This window comes from Notothenia rossii (assembly GCF_949606895.1).
Source record: "Notothenia rossii genome assembly, chromosome: 11".
Classification (NCBI taxonomy): Eukaryota; Metazoa; Chordata; class Actinopteri; order Perciformes; family Nototheniidae; genus Notothenia; species Notothenia rossii.
Genome location: NC_136910.1, coordinates 19,465,768 through 19,478,791, shown reverse-complemented (window position 1 = coordinate 19,478,791; position 13,024 = coordinate 19,465,768). Strand labels below are relative to the sequence as shown.

General features: G+C 39.0%; 2 protein-coding genes across 5 annotated transcripts in view; one reads left to right on the top strand and one right to left on the bottom strand.

The window, feature by feature from the left end:
* LOC307024213 (rho GTPase-activating protein 44-like) overlaps positions 1-4,766 on the bottom strand; it is a gene marked incomplete at its 5' end in the record, with an annotated part of 65,914 nt that extends 61,148 nt beyond the window's left edge. For 2 of the 4 annotated variants that reach the window (XM_079658159.1, XM_079658161.1), the window contains one exon: positions 4,436-4,766. In XM_079658159.1, the coding sequence (XP_079514285.1) occupies positions 4,436-4,488 (53 nt within the window). The remainder of the gene's footprint in view (positions 1-4,435) is intronic. The other 2 variants (XM_079658162.1, XM_079658160.1) reach the window with 1 other exon arrangement.
* Positions 4,767-6,694: 1,928 nt separating this feature from the next.
* Positions 6,695-12,928, top strand: stx4 (syntaxin 4). Its single transcript, XM_079658177.1, has 10 exons — positions 6,695-6,922; positions 7,272-7,376; positions 8,438-8,537; positions 8,762-8,836; positions 9,430-9,500; positions 9,589-9,697; positions 10,404-10,477; positions 10,783-10,920; positions 11,001-11,111; positions 11,817-12,928. Exons 1-10 carry the CDS (start codon positions 6,893-6,895, stop codon positions 11,895-11,897), a joined length of 894 nt encoding a protein of 297 aa, XP_079514303.1. The 5' UTR covers positions 6,695-6,892; the 3' UTR covers positions 11,898-12,928.
* Positions 12,929-13,024: the final 96 nt, after the last annotated feature.

Genomic DNA, 13,024 nt, shown 5'->3' with positions numbered 1-13,024 from the left:
TGCTTGCCGTGATGGAGCCATTTGTACTAATGCGATGTGTACTGTATATACACAATATAGGAGCTCCTACACTAAATCTCTCTGCAAGAATAAAACACTGAAGCTGATAATTGATGGGATGTCAACAGGTTCAGGACAACAGAGTGAACAATGAGAGGTAGGGAGCAGGAGGTCAGGGAGGACCCCAAGGCTGAATCCAAGCCATCCTTCTACTTAACCCCAAATCTCTTTCTACTGACATATTATGCTCATTTCCAGGTTCATACAGTATCAGTATGTAGTGTCTCTACTGGGACATGTCTCCATGCTTTAATGTTCAAAAATATTTTTATTTTTCTCATACTGCCTGTGCTGCAGCACCTCTTTTCACCCTCTGTCTGAAACCAGAGCCCAGTCTGCTCTGATTGGTTAGCTGACTGGCTATGTTGTGATTGGTCAACTGCTTAGAGATGTCCCGACCCTTAGCCTATCACATACAATGTGTTGAAGCGCTAGCCAATAGAACAGCGAGTTACATAGTGATGTCATTATGTTACGGAAGTAAACAGAGGAGTCCAATTAAGGCATTTCAAGCAGGGGGGGAGAGGAGAGAAACTCCCTCTGGAGGGAACATCGGGATTTTAGCCTTTGCCGAACACATACACGCCCAAAAACTAAATAAGACACTACAGGAACGGGAAAACCCCAAAGAGCATAATCGGGCCCCTTTAAGTTTATTGTAATGTTTGTTTCAATGTTTGTGGGGCCGTGAATTTGAGATTTTTCCATCAACTCTAGCTATTATGCATAACCTGTCAAGACATCACACAACCTTTGAATCCTTGAATCCTTCTGCCTCTATAAAAATAATACTGTACATGCTGCATCTGCATTCCACGTTGGGATTGGACGAACATGGGGATATGCAATATCTTTCAAATTGATGGAATTCATGTGAATACTGAGCTGAAGTTTCACTGTGTGCATTGTTTCCCCTGTGACCAGCACTTACTGACTCGACATGAACGCAACACACAAGTATGTGAGGCTCAATCTACAGGTCTAGAATGTGTCCAGTTGGATAAACATACTTGGTTCGATCAATCAACAGATGTGTTCACCTCGGGGCATCATATCATTTGAAACGGGGATCTTAATACCTTTACTTTGTTACTTCCTCCATGAATCACAGCATCCAATTGCTCAGCTTTGTGCTCCGAGCAGTACAACAGATATAACTTTGTAACAGGCAGGAGCGGAGGTGTGGGCACTGCAGGGCAACACATCCCGCCTTCCCCCCGCTGCTGTCACAATATCCGATAAAGCCTGACCGTGGTTTCACAAGTTATTCCTCTGGTTTTATTGAAGGGAGACCAACAGAGCAACAAAGTCCAGCGTCAACCCCACACAAACAACAAGAATCATCAGTTACAGGTCCATGCATCAATCACAAAGCAGCCCAGAATATGAAAAGGGACACAGTAATGCATGAAGGGAGTAACCAAAAAAGAATGAAGCCATTAAGGGTATGCCTTTTTTTCAGCCATGCAATTTACTGTCTTCAATCATGAGAGCTTACAGACTGACAGTTGATAATGGCTTAAGGACCAAATATAAACAATATGTTCTCGGGTCTTGTCGCTCTCAGCCTCCAAACTGACAAAAGAAACAATTTCCCAGCCTGTTGATTAGAAATACATTTCCCAACATCTCGTTAATAGATTTCTCTCTGCTTTCTGTTTTATCTCACATTGACATTCATCAGCTTCTTTTGCAGAGCCTGGACAAAAATCTATTTTCTTCTTTCCATGTTTTTATTAAAAGGACATTCCTGTCCACAAGTCAAATAACCAGCCTCTTTCGTTTATCGCCAACACAAAAATAAATGTGAATGAGAAGATGATTTGAAAATACTCTGCTGTAGAAGGGACAGAGCCAAGAGAAGATTAGGTCTGTCCCCTTCCTGCCGTAACCTCAGAGTTACACATTCTCATTCAGTCACACAGTTTTACGCAGGATTAATGGCGACTGTTTTAGAGATGAATTTAACTTTGTCTGAACCTCTCCTGACCTATATCTTCAACTGGAGCGATGCAGCAATGTCCTCTTGAAGGGAGATGCTTCATTAGTTTCAGGATGCTCATGTGCGTGTTTCCGGCACAGAGTAACACTTTGAAGGCAGATGGGCACATTACAAGCTCCAAATGTCTCTCTAATGCTGAAGAAAGGCACATCAAATAGATAAAGCACATCAAATATTTCCAAACTTTGGATTTCATTTCCTTTTGCTACAAGTTACCAATTACCTGTGTGGCCAGCAGCGAGGCGTCATGTTGGAGTCTCTGCCCTCTAAATATGACTAATTGCCCCTGCTGTTCTGCTTCTTATGATACAGGTTAGAACTCATTACCGGGATGTTCCACCTCACTGGGCTCTGGTGCTCCGGCTCTCTCACAGAGGAGGGGAAATAAACAACCACCTGGCCTTGCACACACTCACTCATGTTTTTATGTTTGCCTAAATAATTTGAGGGGTTTTGTCCCTTCCAGCTCAAGAAAGGCTTCCTTCCAGAATCTCTTTTAGCAATGGGTACATTTCCTCCAGGGATTTCTGAAACATCTGCCAAGTCCACTCTGTTGGGCATTAGCTGCAGTAATACCCTTTTCATTGATTAGTATCAGCACCTCTGCCTGCAGTCTGGGTGAGCGAGTACAACATAGCTTGACACAAAATCCTTTCGGTGTGCCAGCGTCGTCAGTTACTGCCGTTAGCTAAGCAAAACAAACAGGTTATCGTGCACTTGCTTTAGAATGAACCTGGGGCAAGTTTCAAGGAACTGACAGGCTACAAATCAACCTGTTTTCAGATTTGACGTGTCCTTAAGGTAGACCTTGATTGAGCTTCAACAATGATTCTGTTTTAAGGTTGCGCAACAATTAAACAACACTCGATCCAAATTGCCAAAGGCACAGTGTTGACATATCATGACATTGGCTTCAGTTACAAGCTATAGGGTGTGGTTGACAAATAGAAGACAAAACAATACCTATTGAGATCCAGGCTGCAGCTACACCTCTTCAATTTCTCCCTGGATACACCTGACATACAGGCTCAAAAAAGCAAAACCCCAGTGAGTCCCTGACAGAAAACTGCTATTCACTTGTGGGTAGTTTCATAGTAAAGATATACCCAAAATGGGGACTATTTACCGAGCCTCAGGTCGTATCTAGGATCAACAAACAAAGGTCTATTTGCAGCATCAAGCTTAGCAGGGGGAAACAGGCACAGTGAAAATGAATAAATCACAAAAACCCAAGCACAAACGTTTGCATATTTCTGATGCAGCTTCATGCTCTGAGGATTTACAAGGATTAAACACATCTACATTCATCAACCCTGACATGTTACTATGTTGAAATGGCACAGTATGCAAAGCGCTAAATAGGAATTTAATTTCAATGATTAAAAAAGGCTTTTCTGGAGCTTGACACCAAACAGCATAAATCAGTGGGTATTTAACATATGGAATGTATTGGATCACTACAATGCTTTGAACCATCATGGTAAAACTTGCATTGCATTGGTGGGGTAAAAGGTTGTCCTACATCTTAACACAAATATTTTTGGTTTAAAGTTACAAAAACCGTGACTCACCGCTGGGCTGAGATTAACTTAAACATTCAAAAGAAAAGAAAAAATGAGGACACACTATGACGACAGATCAGAAAAACGTTCGGAATTCTCACTATCTGCAATCATACAGTGTGTGCAGAGTGACCAGATTTGATTGGAATTATTACTATTTAATGGAGTTCCCCACGGCTCAATCATTGGGTCTCTTAACATTTATATGTTTCCATTAAGCCAGATATATCATACTTTTGCAGATGACATCTAAAGATACGTATCATGTTCAGTGCTCATCTTTACTCAATGTTCTTTTTGAACGTGAACATCCAAATTAATGGGATGCCACGATCATCCTCTCTAACCTCTCTAACCTCTCTAACACTTACAACAAATAAAGGCAAAACGGCTATTTGTTAAAATAATGGGAACAAATGACATGATGTCACTGCAGACATGTTAGTGTAAGAGGGTGCCCTGACTCGCCGCTGCAGGGTGCCCGGTGGCCGCCCTGTGCGATGCTTTTATCGGTCAGTGGGCAGCAGCAGCCCTGCTCCCTGGGTACCATGTCCGCTCCCTCATCATGTGTGCGGATACGCTCCTCCCCTGCTGGGCTCAATCAATCACACAACACTGCAACTGTGACCTCCACTGACAGTTAATGCTTTGTGCAAATCAAACCAGCTGAGCAGCACAATCCCATCGAGTGAACGTAAAGCTGGCAGCCGAACACAGCCGATGAATACCTGCTTTTGCTGTTTTGTGTCAGGGCAAATGACAAAGCAAGATGTCGTGCACATAAACGCGTTTTCTCAGATTCTGCTCTTACCTGCCCACTGTTTGGTTGGCGAGCTGTCTCATTCGGTTGAACTGCTTCTTCATCTTGTGTTTTTCTGTGTTAACACCGGGCGGTAGAGCCACTCCACATATCTCTCATTGATAGAATGAAGTCAGATCTCCGCGCTGATCTACGGCAGACGGGAAGGATCAGTTTTTAAACATCCACGCTTTGAACATCCAGTGTGGGGAACATTAAGCTAAAATCTCGTCATTTTAGCTGATGTGTCTCTGTCCTCCGTTCCTCTCCGCCGCTCCAGAGATGCTGGACCAATTCCTCTCTCCCCCAACACTGACAGCTCGCTGGCGACACGACGATCACCACCGGTGCACTATGGGAAGTGTAGTTGAGTTAGAGCTCCCTTCAAAGCCACAAAGGATGATTTCATCTTTTATTTCACAGTTTTTAAAAAAAAATTTTTTTCCCAGCTATATCTTTATTAATTTAGCAATTATCACCCCATACTGTGTTTGTATATAAACTGTGCTAAACTAACTGCAATATCTAAGTGCGCAATACTCTAGACTCTGTGTATTCATTCAGAATGTACATGTATGCATTTAAAAAAATATTGCTATTTCTGCCATTTATACTGATTTTAGTGACATTCTTATAAAATATGATTTTTTTTTTTTTTTAAATGAATATTTCCGAAATACAGCATCACTTTTGACATTACAAATCAATGCATTTCTAATTGTTGTGTGTTTTTATTATATTATTATTATAAATGATTAAGGTGATATCAGAAATCCTTTCCTGTTTCCTAAAATAAAGCCATTTGCCTAAAAGTGTTTCAATAAACGCAAAGACAGGCGTCACCATTATGAAACACAAAAATATAAAGCATTAAAAAAAAAATACGTCAAATAATAAGAAAAGGAATAATCAAGCTTTAATCGAAATGCTATCAATGTCCACACTGAGGCTGTTCGTGACGAGGGGACAGGTCACAATTTGACAATGGGATGTTAAACCAGGCCAGCAGAGTAATTAAATACAGGAAGTAAGGATTAAAGTAATAGATTTTCTAATTGTCACATTGAATATAGGTCATCAGTAAAGGGTCAAGGACAATCATAGAGCCCTGTAAGCTTTGCACAAGATATTGACAAATCCCATAATTGGTGCCTCCGAATCAGCTTGTTAATAAATCCTTTGAAACCCATTAAATAATTTCCTTTTTTAAAGCCACATCACTTTAAATTGATACGCGTTCTTGCTGTAATGAAGAATCAAGGACATTTTAGGTATACAATAGTCATCTGAACTGTTTATTTTGCAGGTTTATTATCTGAAGTCTGTATTTTAAATACCACATAATTAGCCTTATCAGTCTCCAATAGGACTATTTATAGCTCGCGAAAAGGAATTGTCAGTAGGCGTGAATATTCATAGACATTGTTAATTCTCCATAATGGCTGTTTTAGTCATGAAGGTGTTTATTTGAATTTAAGTTCAGTTTTGATGACAGATTTTTTAAAGTATAGTTAACTCTTTCTGTGGTGTAAACAGCTTGTTGGATGTGATGGTTGGTGCAGTTATACAGTTTCTGCAGGCAAACAGCACCATCTTGTGGCTGTCAGAGAAATGGCAGCAACTGAGTGGTTTCATATGACTGATCTCCAGGAGCAGCAGTGATGATGCAGGAAATGACTATATTTAAATCTACCCGCACAGAAGTATCTATGTTCATTTGTTTTATTCACTACATCGTCCAAACATAAATGATCCCACAGTGTTGTTTTTCTAAAAAGACTTTGTCAGGCATGGAAGGGTGTGGTGATTTCAAGATTGAAGATTGAAGGCTTTATTGTCATGTGCACATTAGCTACAGTGTTGATATGGCAATGAAAAACTTAAGTCACATTAGGCATTAGTCACATTAGTAGGCAATGACTAGTTTTTATAACGTAAAATAAAATAAAAATTAAATAGTCAAAAATGTTTTGATAAGAGATAAGTTAATACTTTTTTATTTTGTTAGCAGTAAATTACTTTATTCCTTAATGTACCTATTTTGGAAATATACAAAGACATGGAAACCCTCTTGCAGTTCCTTTTACACATTTTTTAATGCATTTTTTGTATACAAAAAATGCATTCAAAAATGTGATGTTTTAGTTCTGTAATTGGTCTATATTTGTGGGGTCTCTCTATTCGATTGGTTGTGACAAAAACAAGAAAAAAACATATAATAATTGTAATAATTAAAATGCAAATCATGACTCAGTGCTGTTGCAATCTGCTCTGACAGAGGGCGTCAACGAGTCCTCGTATGATGTTTTGACTAGCACCAGAAGAAGAAGGGTTGCTACTGTAGTTTTCTTGGTGAATGACACTAGATCAAAGTTTCCAGTTTCGGTTAGTTTCTTTCTCTGCTTGGGAACAACCTACCATACTTCCGCGTGGAGTCGCAGCTTTTCTGACATCTGACTCTCTGAAAAAATGCGGGACCGGACTAAAGAGTTAGGAAATGTGAGTACACGGCTAACTTTAGCATTCACACGCTAGCCTGCTAATTTAGCAAAGTGAAAACAGTTTGTTAATAGGTGCTCACTTCACTGTTCAACCTGCACAGCTTGTAATGAGAGGATACAACACCAAACATGATTAAAATAACAATGTGGAGCGTTTTACGTGTGTGAATGTTAACTTTCGAGACAATTTACTCCCAACTTCCGCTCCAGCCCTGTCTTCTTAAAGGGTATGCCAGGCCGGGAAAGGGCATGGCAGCGGGGGGTGCTGACGTTTGTTTTTATGCTTTAAAATGGAAATATCTTCATTTTCATTGTGTTAATTCATTTGTCTGTTATCTGATTTATAGAAGGCAGAGGCTTCAGATGAGGACGAGGAGGCAAAAGCTCTTGTGATCAAACCTGGAACCTCTTCAGCCAAAGAGGAGAAGGAGAACAATGCATTCTTTAAAAAGGTAAAGTTTGTCTACATATTGATATTAATCCGAGAAGAGCAGACCGATCAGATAAGATCATGTTCTTCTCTTTCATTGTTGCCTCAAGTTCTAGTTTTATAAGTCTTCAATTATACACTTACACAGATGTTTAAATGTGTCTTTGTTTACATTTTCATTGACCCAAAGAATATGATATGTACATTTATATAAAATCATTCTAAAGTTGTATTGATGAACTGTCACAGATATAAACCAAATGACAAAGAAGTTGCTAGATATCATTTGTAATAAAAAAATAAGCAACTTAAACAAAAATATATTTTTCCAAATAAAAATCAGAAATCGTTTATTGTTTCTCAAAATATATAATACATTGAAAAAAAACAAGATAAGACACTGGTACTGTACCTAGACCTACAAATAATTATTTATTATTTGATCTATTAAATAATAATATAATTTAGTTTAGAAAATGTTGTAAAATAAAAAGATAAATATTTGCAAGGTAAAAGGTCCCAAGGAGTTTTCCTAGGATTCATTGTTCTTGTCTTTCAGTCTATGCCTGAAATAATAGTTGTAAAAAAAAAGGTTTAAACATTAAAAGATTAATGATTGTTTACATTGTTTAACTGAGGAATGTCCACTGTAGGTTGAATAAATGGTCACATAGCTTGGAAGATAAGGAGGAAGGACAATCAATACTGTATATATTAAAGTGTGTCACCAATGTAACCGGCTAAAACTCAAAGTGGTGATGAGGTCTTGAAATGTATGGAAAGGGTCTTGAAAAAGGTCTTGTAAGGTATTACATTTGACTTCAGGATTCCTGCATATACCCTGAACAAAAACATCATGCTTTTTTTTATCCCCCCAGCGGTCCACTATCTAAAAATAATCAATTAGAAAGGAAAAGCAGCAATATCCTTTCTTTTCAAAGAATGGAACCACAGCATTTCTGGCATATTTGCTTGACAAATGAATTCACCAATGAATCGATCAATTAAACTTCATGTGGATCTGTTTCCCCTACAACTAAATGCACATGTTAACAGTGCTTCTGCCTTGTTTCCTAATCTCAGGTTCAAGAAATTCACGAAGGGCTGAACAGCCTCAAACAGATGGTGTCTAAGCTGGAGAACAAACAGAAAGCTGTGCTGGGCGAGCCGCTGCCGGACGACAGTAAGTGTGTTTGTCCATGCCATCAGTCTGTACAGATTTGGGTACTGACTATTCCTGTAAAGGCAAAACATAAAGTCACCACATTTTTGAAAATCTTTTACTGTTGGGTGAACAATATATTTTTTGCAGATAAAGGTATTCTTAAATCCACATATTTTTCTGAATCTCTCGTCTTAAGTGTCACCACTCAGAGGGTTCACATTATCTGTTGATGTTTTCCTCAGGTAAGAAGAGAGAGCTGCAGACTCTTCGAGAGGAGATCAAAACATTGGCGGGTCAGATTCAGAGAAAACTGAAGAGTGAGTATTTGCGGATAACAAGTCAATACACTTATGTTCATTTTGTGAGATTATGACCTGTTTGATGAAGAGTCGAGTCACCGCAAATGCTCTGATAAGCTAGGGGAATTGAATGATTACCGTATATAACATATCTCTTGTTTTTTTCTGATGTTCTTTAAGTTGCTTTTTAGGAATTAAGCTGCCAAGATGGTTTTAAAAGTTGCTAAAGCTAGTGGAAAATAAGCCCTGTTGTTACCACTTTGTGTGTGTGTGGCTGTGAAATCCTAATAGCTGACTGATATGAAGTAAGGACATTTTTTTGTGTTACTGCAGCATGTTAAGGAATTTAGAGTTTAAATGATAAATAAACAAACCGTAAATATATACATATCAGTGGAATACACAACATAACATATACAGAGTAAGTTAGAATACACAGTAAAAGTCCAAACTTCTACAAAAAAAATAAAAACAGTTGATAATATATACATTATGCAAGTGTGCAAAGTAGTTGCAGTTTTAAATTCAAATGGAAATGCAGTGATTGGTGCCTCTCTAGAACACTCTTTAGTTTTGTGTACATTAATGATACTTATGAAATATCTCTACAGGTATTGAACCGAAGAAAGGAGAGGAGGAGGGAAAATATGTACCCATAAACTCCCGGATGCAACGGACCCAGGTTGGATATAATTTAAAATTCCCACAAATGTGTATAAGATCTATCAATAATGAGCGTTAAAGTGACCAAAGTGTTTCCTCCTCTGCAGCACGGAGTCCTGTCCAGGGAGTTTGTGGAGGAGATGGGTCGCTGTAACACCATCCAGGCGCAGTACAGGGACCGCAACGTGGAGAGGATACACCGGCAGCTGAAAATCAGTGAGTACAGCACAGGGTGTGTGTGGTGGACCTCACTGCTGTGACCACTTCCTGCTTCTCTGTCCCATGACCATGTGTCATCTCCTCTCTCTGTCACTTTCTGCTTTTAAACCGCCATATCATCATTCATAAGCACGGTATAACAATGCAATCAATTATTTATATCACTATAATGTTGTTTATATTATAACTGCTCTTTTTGAAGACGTATTTAATATTGTCGCAGCTATTTTATCATTCATAATGTTTGTATAAAGCGACCTCTATTTAGATGATGACAGGTTTATTTGATAAGTTGTTTGAAAGAAAATAAATCTGCAAATATTTGGATCATTGGTTAATCGTTTTAGTCATTTTCCAAGCAGATATACCAAATATTAGCTTTTTGTCATTACGGTAAATTGAATATTTGTTTCTTCTTACTGTTAGTCAGACAAAGTCACCGTGTTCCTGTTGGATATTGTTAAAGGGGCCATTTTATGCTTTTATTATATTTGACAAAATAATCACTAACGAAAATAATTGACTCTTAATTGCATCCCTACATAGTAGTAGCAACAACTGAGAAAAAACCATTCTTTACAAGCTCTACATAAGACTGCCAGGTGCTTTCCTTTATAAAAAACTAAACTCATGTGAGAGTTTTTGTATTTTCATTTTCTCTCCTCACCCAACCACAACATCCTGATGTACTTCTACCTTTCAGCTGGGAAGGACGTGACAGATGAAGAGCTGGACGCGATGCTCGAGAGTGGGCACACGGATGTTTTCACTCAAAATGTGAGTATGTGGCAAGATGAAAGAAGTGTCAAATACCTGATGTCGGAAACCACAACCCCTCTGCTGAGGCAAAACACATTCACAGGGAGTAGACGTGACTTTAAGTGTCATGTATGAAATGATGACAGATGTGCTCTGTTGTCTCTAATCGCTCAAACTGGACAGCTGATCTGGTAAGCAAAGAAAGACATCCTAGTGAAGCCATTAGTGATCAGTTCCGCTAGATCGTAGTGTAAAGAATGCTGAAAGCCCTGAAACCTCATGACTTGCTGCAGCTATTCTTAATAACTAATACAAATCTTTAGATCATGAGCGATGCTAAAGCCACGAGACAGGCTCTGAATGAGATCGAGACCCGGCACGACGAGATCCTGAAGCTGGAGCAGAGCATCAGAGAGCTGCACGACATGTTCCAGTACCTGGCCATGGAGGTGGAGGCTCAGGTAGAGCAACGCGCACAACGTCAAAATCCAGCTTTTGATCTGGGTGACAAAGAGAATGAATTATGTCTTCCCTTCTGCAGGGGGAGATGGTGAACCGGGTTGAGCACAACATTAAACAGTCGACGGACTACGTGGTGAGAGCCAAGGAAAACACTGAGAAAGCAGTCACATATCAGCAGAAATCACGCAAGGTACAGTATACATCTTTAAGACACATGATATGGACACTTTAAAAGTAAGCAATAATCCCTTTCTGTGTTATGTCCTGCCCTAACGTCCTGTTACAATGTGTCTTTAAAAGGACAGTTCCTAAATCAAAATATATATTTTTTATCCTAGCTGTAGTGCTATTTATAAATCTTTTGGCCAATGCTGGCAGACTGGCCATAGAGATGTCTGCCTTCTCTTGACATTTTCCGGAAATCATGACCGGGTCACTAAAGCTGTTTCCTGTAGGAACTATTTTCCGCACTACACCCGCCAACCGTATCACCGTGCACCGTGCACAAGGAAGCAGACTCGTGTGCACTTGTTGGCAGGTGTAGTTTGGTAGAAGAAAAAAAAGTTCCTACATGAAACTGCTCATGGGTGTAATTGTAAATATAAGAATCTATAACATTTCTAAAATATTTAAATTATGTTGTGCAACAGTCAAGATTTCTGAAAAGAGACAATGCTGCTTGAATTTCTATATATTTTTGGGGGCTTTGACCACAGGCCAAGTCCTATTATATCCAATATATTTTAAAGAGGGCAGACACCTCTAGGGCTGATATCTCCAACACTGAACAATAATAAATATCACTACAGGTAGGAGAAAAAATATGTATTTTTGATTTTGGGGAGAAGTGTCCCTTTGTTGCACCTAATTAATCTATTTCTCTCTCCCCATGCAGAAAAAGCTCTGGATAGCGATCTGTTTGGCTATCCTCATCCTCATCCTAGTCATCGCATTGGTCTCTGCCTTCGGCACCTAACACCAGGCAGTTGGCTGTAGACTGATTTAGCAGATCCGGATTGATTTATTCCATTGTCAACCGGGCTTTTTTTCCACACTTCATATTCATCTTCCATTTACTTTTCTTTGGTCCAGACAGTTCTTTTTCTTTTAAGAAGAGATGTGTTTTTAACTCACTACAATCTCACCTGCATTTCCACTTCAACTCAAGAGGCAGTGCTGCTGGTCTAATGGAAATCCCCCCCCCCTTCAGAATCTGCGACACAAACACCAGGACGATTTGTGAGCTGTTATGTCAGTGCCTCTTCCCCTCTTTCATAAAAATGAGGAAATGTGGCCTTGAGCAAAGCAGTGTTGAAACCCCGCACTGTACTCAGGAAACTGTGCGTTGATTCTTGTTACAACGTTTCTGGATGAATTGGGAGTAAAGAAACAGTTTTAATAGACTAATATAATTGTACATAACCTATAATGCTGGTGAATGACATTCTTTGAGATGATTTTTTTAAGACTTGAAAGTTATTTCAAACTGCCTACATGTAACGATTGTAAATACAGATTTTTCTTTTTTAGGGTCTAAAAACAAACCAGCCCTCTTTGATTTTGGTGTCTCAGCACTGCAATAGGAGGCCCACTTTTATTTGTCCTACCAGTATGTATTTATGATTTAAAATGTTGTAAGATGCTGCAACCACACGATTAAAACTTCTTATTTTTTCAAAACTGTGCCTTCACCTTAATGCATGATCATGTGAGAATGTGCTAGAATATTGTCAAGAAGGGATAGTGAGGTTTTATGTTTGTTTAAATGTCATGGTTTAGTCTGACACAAAGTCACACTTTTGTATTCACCCGTTTGTCACATTGTGCAGTCTCTCTTGTCATTGTAGTGTATTCTGGGAGGAAAATCCTGGAACATTGGTTTTATTCACCGAGACAAATGATGACTAGTGTGCACCACACTATTTTGTAAAGGTTGTCTAAGTGTTACGGTTGACTTATTTTAATTTAGGTTTGTTTTTAAAAATAAAATACTGCCATGGTATATTATTCTGTTTGTCTTGCATCATGACTTTTTGTTCACACACTGGCTGTTACAGACAATTGAAAATAAGTATTTGTCTAACAGTAACTGGGTGTACATAT

Coding starts and splice junctions, on each gene's coding strand:
- stx4 (XM_079658177.1), top strand. CDS start 6,893: ATGCGGGACCGGACTAAAGAGTTAGGAAAT. Junction 6,923..7,271: donor GGACTAAAGAGTTAGGAAAT/GTGAGTACACGG, acceptor TCTGATTTATAG/AAGGCAGAGGCTTCAGATGA. Junction 7,377..8,437: donor ACAATGCATTCTTTAAAAAG/GTAAAGTTTGTC, acceptor TCCTAATCTCAG/GTTCAAGAAATTCACGAAGG.